Source organism: Emydura macquarii, unplaced genomic scaffold (assembly GCF_026122565.2).
Source record: "Emydura macquarii macquarii isolate MOO-44397 ecotype Brisbane River unplaced genomic scaffold, CSIRO-AGI_Emac_v2 contig_845, whole genome shotgun sequence".
Classification (NCBI taxonomy): Eukaryota; Metazoa; Chordata; order Testudines; family Chelidae; genus Emydura; species Emydura macquarii.
This window is the reverse complement of record NW_027130982.1, coordinates 93,303-107,974: the sequence shown is the minus strand read 5'-3', so window position 1 is coordinate 107,974 and position 14,672 is coordinate 93,303. Positions and strand designations below refer to the sequence as shown.

General features: G+C 64.6%; 1 protein-coding gene across 1 annotated transcript; it reads left to right on the top strand.

Moving 5' to 3' along the window:
• Positions 1-1,602: 1,602 nt before the first annotated feature.
• On the top strand, positions 1,603-13,628 carry NFATC4 (nuclear factor of activated T cells 4). The gene is made up of 10 exons (XM_067543443.1): positions 1,603-1,848; positions 3,626-4,556; positions 5,525-5,687; positions 8,572-8,771; positions 9,701-9,873; positions 10,075-10,215; positions 10,516-10,571; positions 11,209-11,335; positions 11,611-12,126; positions 12,256-13,628. The coding sequence occupies exons 1-10, from the start codon at positions 1,752-1,754 to the stop codon at positions 12,309-12,311; spliced, it is 2,460 nt and encodes an 819-aa protein (XP_067399544.1). The 5' UTR covers positions 1,603-1,751; the 3' UTR covers positions 12,312-13,628.
• Positions 13,629-14,672: the final 1,044 nt, after the last annotated feature.

Genomic DNA, 14,672 nt, shown 5'->3' with positions numbered 1-14,672 from the left:
TGGGGGAGGGGCCAGAATGGCAATGGGGGGGCTGGAGTGGAGGGGGTGGGTGAGATGGGGGAAGAGTGGGTCAGGTGGAGGGGGGCTGTGCTGGGGGAGGGAGCTGGGGGCGAAAGAGGGCTTGGGTGGGGAGGGAATGGGGGAGTATGTGGGGGCCGGAGGGGCGGGGTTTGGGGAGACAGAGGGAGGGACTGCAGGGCTGGGGGGCAGAGAGTGGGGGAGCAGGGCAGGGCTGGCTCAGCCCAGGTGTGTGGCCAGGGTGGGGGACACCCCGTGCTCAGTCCACTACTGCCCTCCCAGCAGGGGGCGACACCTCAGGTACCCCCTGGCAGGCCCAGAGGCTGGCCTAGAGATTCCGGCTGGGGGCCGGGCCCCCGGTTTGGCCCTGATCCCAGCTTCCCCCCCCCTCCCCCCTCGCCTGGCCTGGTTTCCATTAGTGTAATGAGAACAAGCCAAACCAGGGGCTGGTCTGGATTTTCTTATCCACGTCACTGAGTCCCGGGTCATGGAAAAGGGAACCTGGAGACATTAACCCCTCCAGGGCTGTGGGTCGGGAGTGGGGGGGGGGGTGGCGGCCCTATAGCAGGGCTCCTCTCCATCCCACTGGCTATTTCCAGTTGCAAAAGGGGAGACTGCAAAGGGGGGTGGGGTGCAAAGACCCCAGTCCAGGAGCAATGGGGAATACACTCCCGATTTTCCCAGCAGCCTGCCCGACCCCCAGGTCTGCAAAGGGCGTTGGTGGTGGTGGTGGGGGGGGGGGGGGTTGGAATGGCTTGGCCGCCCCTCCGCTTTGAAGGGCTTCGCCCTGTCCACACGTCTGAGCAGAAACCCGGAGCGGATTCTGGATCACAGCCGGCACCCCCCCCGAGAGGGGAGAGCCTGTGCCCCATTCCCTGCCCCCCCAGAGCCAGACAGCCCCCTGCCCTGGGGCGGGATCCCAGCTGGCGCCCCCTAGAGGGGAAAACCCTCGTGCCCCGTTCCTCCCCCTCTCCCCCAGCCAGCCAGCCCCCAGCCCCAGAGCCAGATCCCATTTGGCGCCCCCTATAGGGGAAAGGCCCCATGCCCCATTCCTCCCTCCCCACAGCCAGCCCCATATCCCAGTGGGTGCCCCCTAGGGGGGAAAGGCCCCTTGCCCCACCCACTCCCCCACTCTGGGGCAGGATCCCAGCCGGCGCCCCCTAGAGGGGGAAGGTTCCCCTCTCCCTTTAAAAAAGAAAATCGGACTCTGTCTCTTTAAATTTCCAGCTGTGGCAGACCAGACCCCCCGCTCCCGCACAAGGCATTCTACCGCTGGAGGGCGGGGCTCGGCGGGCAGCCGGCCAATCAGCGCGGGGCGGGTTGTTCCATCGGGCGGGCGAAGGGGGGCGGGAAGGCAGGCGACATGGATGGATCCCTCCTTTTCCCAGCTGTAATGATGTCTTTTGGCGGGGGAGGGGGGCGAGGAGGAGGGATTTCTTTATGAGGCTGAAAAGGACAGGCTGGGGCCAATCATAGAGGGACGGGGCGGGGCCTGGAGGGGGAATGTGGGCGGGGCTTTGGGAGGGGGGGCAAAAAGTTTGGGACAACTTTTTTTTTTTGGTGGGACTTTATAATAGAAGGGGCGAAAAACTTGAGGCGAGGAGGGAGAGGAGGAAAGGGAGGAAGATCCTGCCCCCTCCCGGTGGAATAAGGGGGTGAAGCCCCCTAGAAATCCCCCCCATACACCCCACCCTATTGGGGGACCCCCTGCCCCAAGCCAGCCAGCCTCTCCCATGGGGGCAGCCAGCTGCGAGGACGAGGATCTGGAGTTCAAGCTGATCTTCGGAGAGGAGGAGAGGGACCCCCCGGGAATGGGGGTGTCGCTGGAAGGTGAGGGGGGGGTCCAGAATTTGGGGGGGGGGTGCTCTTAAAGGGCCAGAGGAGGCGTTAAAGGGTTTTTTTTTTGTTTTTTTTTGGTTCTTCTCTCCGGCTGGAGGAGGATGGAAAGTTTTGTCCTATTAAGGATGAGGGGGGAAAGGGGGGGCTCCGTTTCCATCCTGCCCCCCCCACACACACTTCTCTCCCCCCCCCCCCCAATACAGCGGGTTACGCGAAGAGCGGCGCCCTGGGGTGGATGCGGGGAGCGTGGCAGGGCGGGGAGGCGTCTCTGCCAGCCTCCCCCCCCCCCACCTCAGGCACCGCTATAGGGAAAGTCACGGCTTCAGAGAGCCCCCCCCCCCCAGCTGGGGCACTGCTCTGGGGAAGCTCACAGCCTCAGAACCCCCCCCCCAGCTGGGGCACTGCTTTAAGGAAGCTCACAGCCCCCAGAAGCACCCCCCCAGCTGGGGCACCGCTATGGGGAAGCTCACAGCCTTGGAACAACCCCGCCATGGGGGGTGGTTAAGACCAATCCCTCCGTGTGTCTGTCCGGCAGGGGCTGCGGAAATGAAAGACAGAGGGGCGGCGGGGGGGGGGGGGGCCGAGTTTCCCATGCTCTCACAGACCCCCACACACAGAGATTCCCCCCCCCCCAGGCTGGGGGGGGGAAGGCAAGGAGGTCTGTCTGTCTGCCTGTGTCTCCCCCGCCCCCCACCATCCGTAGGTCTGTCTGACACATGGTATTAACTAGCACCCTCAGCCCCCTGCAGCCCCCCCCAACCCCATTCCTGGCCCTGTGCCCCACATTCCCCTGGCGACCCAGGCCTTGCCAGCGGAGGCGAGTGCGCCTTTAATTGGCTTCATGTGTCCGCACCCCCCACGCCCAGGCCGGGCTGCCCCACTCCGCGGGGGTGAGTGGGGAGAGTCTCAGGTGGGTGGAGAGGGATGCAGCCTTCCAGCCCCCCCCTCCAGCTCCAGCCTCTCCCAACAGGGGGCGCTGTGGGGCAGGGGCACAAGCTATGGGGTGGAGTCCCAGTCCCAGCAGGGGGCGCTGTGGGGAGTGGGCGGGGCTCCCAGCCCCCAAGTCCCAGCAAGGGGGTGCTATGGGGCAGGGGCATGGGCTGTGGGGGGAGCTCCCAGCCACCCCAGTCCCAGCAGGGGGCGTGAGGGGGCGGTGTGGGGTGTCCTGGGCGTCCCAGCCTCAGGGTTATGGGGGTGAGTGGGGGGCAGGGGTCTGCTGCCACGGCACCGGGCTCCCCCGGCCCCCCTGCTGCCCGTGGAGTGGGGCAGAGCCGGGTCCCTAAATGAGAAGCAGGTGTGTTTGGGAGCTGGGATCACGTTGCTGCGGCGCTCCAAATAGTTTGTGTTTTCGTGGGAAGGCCCTTTCCTGCCGGTGGTTTTCGGCACCCGACGTCTCCGCCCGCAAGATTCCTGGCCCTCGTGCCTGGGCCCCACGGAAATGCCACGGCCCCTGGACGGGGCGGGGGGCCTGCCATGCTCCGGGGCCCCGGGACGCTGTGGCCAAAGGGGAAACGGGGGTCGTGGTGGCCGCTCTGGGGCTTTTGTGGTGTGATAAACTGGGAGTTCCTGCTGCCCCCTGCGGGAGGGGTTGAGCCCTGCCCTCTCTGTGTGTGTGTGTGTGTGTGTGAGAGAGAGAGAGAGATAACAACCTACTACTGCTGTGTGTGTGTCTGTCGACCCCTGTTGGCCAGGATGAGCCCTGCTGTGTGTGTGTGTGAGAGAGATAACAACCTACTACTGCTGTGTATGTGTGTCTCCCCCTTCACAGACCTCGATGCCGAAGACCTCCCTCCGTGCTGCACCTTGGCTCTGGGCGACCCTCCGGCCTACACCTCCCCGCTGGGCATCCCCTGCCCGCCCCGCCTGGGCGGGCTCCCCCGGGCTGGCATGCACTCCCCCCCGCCCCGTCCGGCGCGGGACGACACCTTTGAAAGCCAGCCGGCCCGCTGGGTGCGCCTGGGGACTGACGCCCGGGTCCTGGAGTGTCCCAGCATCCAGATCACCACCATCTCCCCGGGGCCGGACTGGGATGGCTCCCCGCGGGACTACCTGCCCCTGGACGCCTATGCCGGCTACCGGGAGGCCCCGCCAGCCTCCGGCTTCTTCACCCCCAGCCCCGCCAGCAGCGGCAGCGCCTCCCCCTGGAGCTTCTTCTCGGACGACGATGGGCCAGCAGGCGACGACGTGGAGCGCGAGCTGAACGAAGCAGCCGCCCGCTTCGCCCTCAGCTCACCCTGCGGCTCGCCCAAGCCCTGGGCCGGCCTGGAGGAGCCCTGGGGCTTGTACCCGGCCAGCCGGGGGGCCGAGGAAGGCTGGGGGGCCCCGGCGGCCCGCCCCGCCTCGCCCTGCGGCAAGCGGCGCTACTCCATCTCGGAGACCCACTCCACGGGCTCGCCCGGCCCCTCCCGGCGGGGCAGCCTGGGCGAGGAGGGGGCCGGGGAGGGGGCGGAAGGGGTAGGCGGGGAGGGGGCGCCCTACGAGGCCGGTGGGCAGCGGCCCCCGCCCGAGAGCATCCCGCAGAAGGCCCGCAAGACCTCCACCGAGCAGACGGTGGCGCTGACGCACAAGGAGGAGGCAGGCTGCAACGGCGAGGCTGGGGGCTTCGGGGCGGCCCGCAGCGAAGGGATGGACTATCTGGCCGTGCCCTCCCCGCTGGGCTGGTCCAAGGCCAGGATTGGGGGGCATAGCCCCGTCTTCAGGTACCAGCCGCCAACCGGGCCCGATCCCCCCACGCGGCCCCTCGAGGGGACGGGGCCCCCTTTCCCGCACCCTCTGTGTCAGCCAGCCCCCACCCTGGGGCAGGATCCCAGCCAGCACCCCCTAGAGGAGAAATGCCCCATGCCTCCTTTTCCCGCCCCCCCACTTCCCCCACTGCCAGCCAGCCCCTGTTCTGGGGCAGGATCCCAGCTGTCACCCTCTAGAGGGGGAACGCCCTGTATCCTCTTCCCTGCCCCCCTGCACCAGCTAGCCCCTACTTTCCTGCTGGATTGCACCTGGTGCCCCCCTAGAGGGGAAAGGCCCCCACGCCCCCTTTCCTGCCCGCCCCCCGCGCCAGCCAGTCCCATTTCGCCAGCCGCTCCCCGCCAGCGGCTGGCAGTGGTTCCCCTGTACAATAACAAGCTGTCAAGCCGGGCCCCACGGCGGGCGGGCCGGTGTCTCCTGTTATAGATCCCAGACCCTGGCTCGGCACGCACGGCGGCACCGCACCTTCCCTCTTAAGGTAAACCCCCCCCCCCCGGCTCCGGCGGCCTGGCCTGCGTGGGAGGCGCCCCTTGGCACAGCCCCGGTGAGTGGGGCGAGTCCTGACTGGGGGACAGAGCACCCCTAGGGAGCCCCCCCCCGCCCCGTGCCCCATTCCTGGCGGCACAGGGTCCCCTAAAGAGTGACCTGCTGCCCCTCTCCTTGCAATGCGGCGCCCCCTAGTGGTGCAATGGGGCCAGCCCTATAGCCTGATGCATGGCGCCCCCTAGTGGTGCATTGGGTCCAGCCCGCTAGCCTGATGCATGGCGCCCCCGAGTGGTGCATTGGGGCCAGCCCTCTAGCCTGATGCATGGCGCCCCCTAGTGCCACACTGGGGCCAGCGGACCTAGCCCCATATCCCGCTGCCCCAGCACCACCTAGAGGCCAGAGCGCCCGCCGGGACACCCCCTCTTCTTCTCTGCCCTAGGGCGTCCGCTCTGCCCCCTTTGGACTGGCCCCTGCCCAGCCAATACGAGCAGTACGAGCTGAAGATTGAAGTCCAGCCCCGGACCCACCACCGTGCCCATTACGAGACCGAGGGCAGCCGGGGGGCCGTGAAGGCCGCCCCAGGGGGCCACCCTGTGGTGAAGGTACCTGAGCTGCCCCGTTAGCTGCCCCATAGGCCTGGGCTGGGGGGATCCTCTCCCTGCCCGTGATCACAAGTTGATGGCGACTCAGGGGGTTACTGAGTGACATGATGGGGGGTGCGGAGTGATGGGGGTCATCTGGGACTGGGGGGGCCCAGGCCCCACTCGTTGCAGGGCTTCTCCACCCTCCCCCCCCACCACACTCCGGCTGGAGCAGGGCTGGGGGCAGGCGGAGGTGATGGGCGCGCACAGGGAGGGGAGCCCTTTCCCACGCTCCGGCCCGGGGACAGGCCGCGCATGCGTGTGAGCACACACACACACACACACACACACACACACACACACACACGGAGCAGGGCTCATCCCCCTCCAGCAGGGGGAAGCAGAGACACCCCCTCCTCCACACACACACAGCAGAGTACAGCCCCGTCCAGCAGGGACACACACACACACACACACACACAGCAGAGTTCAGCCCCGTCCAGCAGGGACACACACACACACACAGCAGAGTTCAGCCCCGTCCAGCAGACACACACACACACACACACACAGCAAAGTTCAGCCCCGTCCAGCAGGGACACACACACACGCACACACAGCAGAGTTCAGCCCCATCCAGCAGGGACACACACACAGACACACACACACACACGGAGCAGGGACACACACACACACACACAGGGGGAAGCAGGGACACACACACACACACACAGCAGAGTTCAGCCCCATCCAGCAGGGACACACACACACACACACACACACACACACACACACAGCAGAGTTCAGCCCCGTCCAGCAGGGGGCAGCACACACACACACACACATGCACGCAGCAGAGTTCAGCCCCGTCCAGCAGGGACACACACACACACACAGTTCAGCCCCGTCCAGCAGGGACACACACACACACACACACACACAGCAGAGTTCAGCCCCATCCAGCAGGGGGCACACACACACACACACACACAGGGGGCAGCACACACACACAGCAGAGTTCAGCCCCATCCAGCAGGGGGACACACACACACACACAGCAGAGTTCAGCCCCGTCCAGCAGGGACACACACACACACACACACACATAGCAGAGTTCAGCCCCATCCAGCAGGGACACACACACACACACACACACAGAGCAGAGTTCAGCCCCGTCCAGCAGGGACACACACACACACACACACACACACACACACAGCAGAGTTCAGCCCCGTCCAGCAGTGACACACACACACACATACACACACACAGCAGAGTTCAGCCCCGTCCAGCAGGGACACACACACACACACAGCAGAGTTCAACCCCATCCAGCAGGGGGCAGCGCACACACACACACACATGCACGCAGCAGAGTTCAGCCCCGTCCAGCAGGGATACACACACACACACACACACACACCCTCTGTAACTAACCCAAGGACTCCGGTTTCATTTGTGCCAGCCTGAGTGGGTGAAAGAGAGAAAGAGCGTGGGGGGTGGGGGGAGGAGATTGGGGGAGGGGTGTGGGAAAAGCAGATGGGAGGTGTGCTGTGGGCGGGGGAGGAGCTGGAGAGAGAGATGAGGTTGTAGGAGGGGATGGGAGGGGTTTTGTGGGGGGCTGGAGGGGCTCTGGGGTGTCAGGGGAGTTGGAAGGGGAGGGGTTTTGGGGGGCTGGAGGAGGGGGGCGTTAGGGGGAGGGGAGGAACTGTGCTGGGTTGTGGTGGGTTTGAAGCATGTGTGGCCAGAGCCCCCCATTACCCCTGAACCCCACCTCTGCTAGCACCTCCCATCTTAGACTTCGGGGGGGGGGAGCTCACCCCATGATCCTCCCCTCCCCGAATGTTCCATTTCACCCCAGTCTCGGGGGGGGGGCAGGATTTTTTCCCCTGTTGTTTCTTTTCCAATCCAAATCGAGTCCAGCTGTGCATCCCGGCGGCTGATTGGAAACAGCTGGGCCCACCAAACCGCTGGCGTCGCCCCACCCGGGCTGGGCTGGTGGCCAGACTCCGGCGGGGAAAGGGGGGGGGAGAACAAGGCACGCAATGGGGCTCTGAGAGAACCCGAGCTCCCTCAGGGGAGGGAAACTGAGTCACGGGGTGGGCGGGGTGTTGGCATGGGACCCAGTCCAGGCACAGCCCGATCCAGGAAAGCCAAACCTATTTCTGGACAGCTAAAAGAATCTGGGCCGGGTTCCCCCAGCCCCCTATATTCCCCATGGGGGGGGGATCTGATGTGGCTGGTGGGTCCTCGGCTGGGGTTGAAATCTGGGCTAGAGGGGAGATCTTGGCTGGTGGATCGATGGCTGGGGCGGGGGGATTCTGGGCTGGGGGAAGATCCCGGAGGGTGGGTCCTCGGTTGGGGGGGAAATCTGGGCTAGGGGGAGATCCTGGCTGGTGGGTCCTGGGCTTGGGGGCGAGATTCCAGCTGGTGGGTCTTTGGCTGGGGGGGGAAATCTGGGTGGGGGGGAGATCCCGGCTGGTGGATCGATGGCTGGGGGGTGGGAGACCCTGGATGGTGGGTCCTGGGCTGGGGGGAGGTCCCGGCTGATGGATCGATGGCTGGGGGAGATCCCAGCTGGGCGGGGGGAGATCTGGGCTGGTGGGTTCTCGACTGGTGGGGGAAATCTGGGTGGGGGGGAGATCCCGGCTGGTGGATCGATGGCTGGGGGGGAGATCCCGGCTGGGGGGGGAGATCCCAGATGGTGGGTCTTGGGCTGGGGGGGAGATCCTGGCTGGTGGGTCCTCGGCGGGGGGGAAATCTGGGCTCCGGGGGGGAGTCCCGGATGGTGGATCGATGGCTGGGGGGAAAGCTGGGCTGGGAGGAAATCCCGGCTGGTGGATCATGAGCTGAGTGGATCGGGGCCCTGTTCCCCGAACCTCTCCCCCTCTTCTCCCGCCCCCAGCTCCTGGGCTTCGACGAGAAGCCGCTGACCCTGCAGATGTTCATCGGCACGGCCGACGAGCGCAACCTGCGGCCCCACGCCTTCTACCAGGTGCACCGTATCACCGGCAAGATGGTGGCCACCACCAGCTACGAGACCATCCTCAGCAGCACCAAAGTGCTGGAGATGTCCCTGCTGCCCGAGAACAACATGGCGGCCAAGTGAGTCCTCTCCCTCCCCCCCAAACTGGGGAGCCTGAGCCGGGTCTTCAGTCCAATCCGGGCGATCCAGGCCCGGGTCTTCTTGTCCTCCGGAGGGGTGGGTGTTGCTGCTAAAGATCCATTCCAGAGTCCGAGGGAATCCGGTTCCAGAGCTTCTGATATCTACATGGGGGCTGCACACGGAGCCCAGGCCAGGGAAATCCGCTCCAGGTTTTCTCCCCCACCTGAGGGAGGCTGCACTTAGAGGGGCCCAGAGATCTACTTCCGGATCTTCCCTTTTCCCAAAGGCTGTAGCCCAGAGTTCAATCCAGGGAGAACCATGATCCGGCTCTGGGTTTCTCCCCCTCCTGACTGAGCCACACCCCGGAGTCCAATCCAGGGAGGACCATGTTCCGGCTCTAGGTTTTCCTTCCCCTCCTGACATAACCCCATCCCAGAGTCCAATCCAAGGGGGGCTACAGGATCAGGCTCCGGGTTTTCTTCCTCCTCCTGGGCGTCCGGAACCCCCAAGTCCAATCCAGGGAGCACCATGATCTGGCTCCAGTTTTTCATCCCCTTCTGACTGAGCCACATCCCAGAGTCCAATCCGGGGAGGACCTAGATCCATCTCCAGGTTTTCCCTCCCCTCCTGATTTAGCCTCATCCCAGAGTCCAATCCAGGGGAGGCTCCAGGATCTGGCTCTGGATTTACTTCCTCCTCCAGATCCGCCCTGGGGGATTGGGGATGTGGGGAAATCCCGGCATGGATCCGCCCTCGGGGAGTGAGGATGGGGGGAATGGGGACAACTCAGACCACCCAGGGTTCCTGCTTCAGGTTTCCAGATTGTGTGTGTGTAGGGGGGTTGAGATGAGTGCCCCCAAGGGCCCCCTTCCAGGGCACACATGGAGTGGGGGGCCCCCTTAACCTGGGCCCCCCTCCCACCCCACAGCATTGACTGCGCGGGGATCCTGAAGCTGCGGAACTCGGACATCGAGCTGCGGAAAGGGGAGACCGACATCGGGCGCAAGAACACGCGGGTCCGGCTGGTGTTCCGGGTCCACGTGCCCCAGGGCAATGGCAAAGTCGTCTCCATCCAGGCTGCCTCCGTGCCCATCGAGTGCTGTGAGTGCCTGGCCACAGGGGGGCAGGCTGGGGGTCTGCCCGGGACTGGGCGTTCCCCTGCTAAGAGTCGCGGATGGGATGGGGGGATCTTCTCTATGGGGTCCAGTGTCCCCCTGCGGGCCTGGCTAGGGGCTGCATGGGGGGCACGGGGTGGGTCCGGCCATGGGGCCAGGCGCTCACCCCTCTCTCCTGTCCCCCCAGCCCAGCGCTCGGCGCAGGAGCTGCCCCAGGTGGAGAGATGCAGCCTCAGCGCAGGGTCCGGGCGCGGGGGCGAGGAGATGGTGCTGGCCGGGGCCAACTTCCTACCTGACTCCAAGGTCGTCTTCATTGAGAGGGGCCCCGGTGAGTGTGAGCCCCCCCCCCCGCCTCCCAGCCCAGCTAGGACACCCCTCTGTGCCCCTGCTATCTCCTCCCCTGCCCCCTAATCTGGGGAGCCCCTCAGGGGACACAATCCCCCCCATCCCCCATTGGCCCCCCCAGTGTCCTCCACCATCTCCTCCCCTGCCCCCTACACCTGGGGAGACCCCCTTCCCCAATACCCTCCCTGTCCCACCCCCTTTCCTCCCCCCCACCATCCTTGCCTTGCCTCCTCCCTTCCCCCTTGCTCCATGGACCATCAGCCAATGGCCTCTCTCCTTTCAGACGGGAAGCTCCAATGGGAGGAGGAGGCCTGTGTCAACCGGCTCAAGAGCAATGAGGTGAGGAAATCCCGGAGCGGATCCGCCCTGGAGGAGCAGGGTGGGGGGAAATCCCGGAGCAGATCTGCCCTGGGTGGGGGAGCGGGGGGGGGGGAAATCCTGGAGTGGATCCGCCCTGCGGGATCGTGGTTGGGGTGGGGGGAAATCCCGGAGTGGATCAGCCCGGTGGGGGGGGGGGGAGCGGGATGGGGGGAATGAGAAATCCCGGTGTGGATCCTCCTGGGGGGAGTGGGGTGGGGAAATCCCGGAGCGGATCCACTGGTGAGGGGTGGAATCCCGGAGCAGACCAACCCTGGGGGAGTGAGGTGGAGGAACGGGGGGAAACCCGGAGTGGATCCATGCTCATGGAGCGGGCTGGGGGATGAGAAATCCTGGAGAGGAGCCATCTCAGACAGGGAGGGAATCCTGGAGCAGATCCATCCAGGGGAGGGAAATCCTGGAGCAGACCGACCCTGGGAGAGTGGGGTGGGGAAACAGGGGAAAACCCGGAGCAGATCCACCCTTGGGGAGCAGGGTGGGGTAAAATTCCGGAGCGGATCCACCCTGGAGCCGGATTCCTGAAACAGCTTCTGGGTCCAGCGCCAGCCAGGATGGGGGAATTTTGCTGCCCCCCCTCACCCGAAATCCCCCTCTACAGACCACGCTGACGCTCACCGTCCCAGAATACAGCAACCCTCGGGTGGCCCGGCCCGTCCAGGTTTATTTCTATGTCTCCAATGGGAGGCGAAAACGAAGCCCAACGCAGGCCTTTAAATACCTGCCCGGTGAGCAGGGGGGTCCGGCGGGGGGGGGGGGGGGGGTGAAGTGGGGGGAGGGGAGCAAGATGGGATGGGAGAAGAGCAGGAAGAGGTTGCGGGAGGGGACGGGGGACAGAAATAGAGGAATAGGGAGAGAGGGGAAGGGGATGGGGGGCAATGATCGGGGGGGGTGATTCCTCTGTCTCGCCCTGTTTCCTCGGGAGGGGGGACTGTTGGATGGGAGGCATTTGGGGCAATTCCACCCCCTCCCCATCTCTGACTCCCGCCCCATCTCCCCACAGTGATCTTCAAGGAGGAGCCACCTCCGGATTCCCCCCTCCACACCTTCCCCCCCAGCCCCTCTGCCCCGACGCCTCCCCACGGGCCCCCCTACCTCCCCGAGGGCCCCGGCGACATGGACGTTTCCCCCAGCCGTCCCCACTTCCCCTGCTACTCTGGCTACTCCCCTTCCCCCACGGCCTTCGGGGGGCCCTCCCCGTACCCCGATGGGCCCACGCTGCTCCCTCTGACGCCTCCCTATCACCGCTGTCTGGGACCCCCTGAGACGTCCCTCCGCTACCCCCCTACGGAGCAGCAGTATGGGGGAGCTGGGCTGGCGGTGCCTCCTCCCTTCCAGCCACCGGGCTACCGGCCCCCCCACTTCCAGGCCCCCAGCCAGCCATCGGAGGGAACTGGGCCCCCCAGCTGGGGGGGGCCGGAGTCAGGGGAGGCAGAGCAGCTGGAGAAGCCCCAGGGCAGCGGGTACCGGGCAGCTTTCCGCGACAGCTTGCCCGTCCAGGGCATCACGCTGGAGGAAGGTAAGGGGGCTTTTCCCCTCGGGGGGGGGGGGGGGGGGCGCCGGCTCCTGGCTGGCCATGGGGCGGGGACTGGCTGGCTCGGGGGGTCCCCCTCACTCCGTTTCCCTCTTTCTCTTCCCCCCCCCCCAGTGACCGAGATCATCGGCCGGGACCTGAGGGACTTCCCGGAGCCACCGGGGAGCTGAGAGGCTGACCACGGCCGGGTCCGTCCTGGCCTCTCTGAGCTCCGTCCATCTCAGCGCTGTCCATCCGTCCCAGCTCTCGGGCCATCCCTCCATCTGTCCATCCATCAATCGCCGTCCTGTCCTGCTGTCTGTCCATCCATCAAGTGCCGCTCCATCCCTCCGTCTTTCCCAGCTCTCAATCCATCCCTCTGTCCGTCCCTTAATCAAGCACAGCTTCATCCATCCGTCTGTCCATCTGGGCCCTCAGTCCATCCCTCCATCTATCCTAGCTTTCAGTCCATCCATCCATCTGTCTGTCCAATCTCTGTCCATCAAGCATAGCTCCATCCATCTGTCCGTCCAGCCCGGCTCTTTGTCCGTCCATCCATCCGTTCAGCCCAGCTCTCTGTCCATCACTGCTTCCTCCGTCCATCCAAGCTCTCTGTCTGTTCGTCCATCCAAGCTCTCTCCCCATCCATCGAAGCTGCATCTGTCCATCCAGTCCTCCGTCCGTCCGTCCGTCCAAGGTCTGTCCATCAATCGCAGTTCCATCCATCCAGCTGTCGCAGCTTCATCCGTCTGTCCGTCCATCCAATCTCCCCGTCCATTGACCAGGTTTCCACCCACCCACCTTGGCTTCCTTGCCCTCCATGCCAGCTGTCTGTCTGGCTGCCCGTCTCTCTCTCTTTCCTTCTACAGCAGGGAAGGATCATGCTAAAGCCCCCCCTTACCCCTCCCCACTGCAACCCTGTCTCCTCCCCTGAGAGCCCCTACCCCCCCAGACCCCACGGCACACGCCGGCAGCTGGGTGAGGGGCTCCCTCCTTCTGTCACCCCCTTCTCCCGCCCACCGGGGGCCATTTTCCAATGGGGCAAAAATACCCACCCGTGGGGGGGGAGAAACCTTCCTATTCCCTCTGTGTGACCCCCCCCCCTCCACTCAGCAATGGGGGGAGAGGCAGATGGGGCTAGTGGGGGTGAGGGGGGACTTTGTGCCCATAGGTTTTTCAGACCCTGCGAACAGTTCATTCCCCCCCCCCAGGGTTAAAGGCCCTTCCAGCCGAAGGGGGGGAAAAAGTAGTGAAGTGGGCGGTGTACAGCTCCCTCCCCCCACGGCATCTCACACAAGCCCCTCCCCTCACTCTCTTCCACCACCCCCAACGGGGACAAGAAGGGGTTAATGGCGCTAGGGGGGTCAAGGGGAGAGGGGGGCGCCCCTGATTCTCTCTATTTTTATACCATTTATTTACCGCCCCCCCCCCACATCTTCTTTCTTCCCTGGTTTGTTTTGTAATTAAATGAATGGATTAAAAAAACCCCCAAACTAGGAAATCCCCGAAAAACGTGTCTGAGTGCGAGTGTGGGGGGAGGGGAAAGGTAGGGGGGTGGGGAAGGGAAGTGGAGGGGGGAGGACGTCAGTCCAAGGACCGTTGCTGCTGGCAGTGGCGGGGCAGCCGTTGTGGGGTTGAAAGTCCAAGTCCAGTCCTGGAAGCTCGGGGGGTGGGGGGGTGACGTAAGAGCAGAAAATCCCACCTGGCTCCCCAGGCCTGAATCCTCTGGGACCCAAACACACGGGCCTAGGGGGGCCAAGATGCAGGGGCTGTGAGCCAGGCCAGGCATTGAGCTGTTTGGGGTGGGTCCCCTGGGAAATCACCCACTCGCCCCCTAACCCTCTCTCCAGCGTAGAAAGTCAACCGTTGAACGCCAGGCACCACTTTGGGGAAATGGTGCGACCTGAATTCATGACCTCAAACCGTCGAACCCACCCCGGGGTACGTGGGGCGCATCCTTCGTCTCCCCCTTGTCCCTTTCCCCTGCCCAACCGAGCCGCGGAGTTACAGCCTCAGCAGGAAAAACCCCACCACCACCCCACCCGGCTTGATTTTACAGTCCCTGGGCATCAGAATGCCTCCTCCGCTGAGTTTTGCTTGGATGAGAGTGAATCTTTCATCGGGGCAGGCGAAAACCCAGTTCTGCTGCCACCATGGAGCGGGGGGTGAGGGCGGCATTTCATTGCCCCGGCAATTAATTTTTATTCAAGATAATGTTTAAAAAAACTGGTCAGGTACCGAGTTTAAACGGACGAGTTCCTGGACAGCCAGGCATAATGTACGGAGTATTAGCGGGTGCAGAGTTTGGTTGGGAGACCGGGAGCACAATGAAAGGATAATTTGGGGTATCCTGGATGGGAGGTGATTGGTTTGACGGTTCTCAGCACACGCGATCCGTAATTCGGGAACATCCCTTATTTCAGGGGTCACACAGGAGGCGGTTAACGGGGAGTAGGTCTGTCCATAATACTGGATTGTCCCTCTTGAGTCAGTGATGTGTAGAGCAGGGGTGTCAAACTCATTAGCTTGGGTGGGCCAGATTTGAACAAAAT

Coding starts and splice junctions, on each gene's coding strand:
- NFATC4 (XM_067543443.1), top strand. CDS start 1,752: ATGGGGGCAGCCAGCTGCGAGGACGAGGATCTGGAGTTCAAGCTGATC. Junction 1,849..3,625: donor AATGGGGGTGTCGCTGGAAG/GTGAGGGGGGGG, acceptor CCCCCTTCACAG/ACCTCGATGCCGAAGACCTC. Junction 12,127..12,255: donor GGGCATCACGCTGGAGGAAG/GTAAGGGGGCTT, acceptor CCCCCCCCCCAG/TGACCGAGATCATCGGCCGG.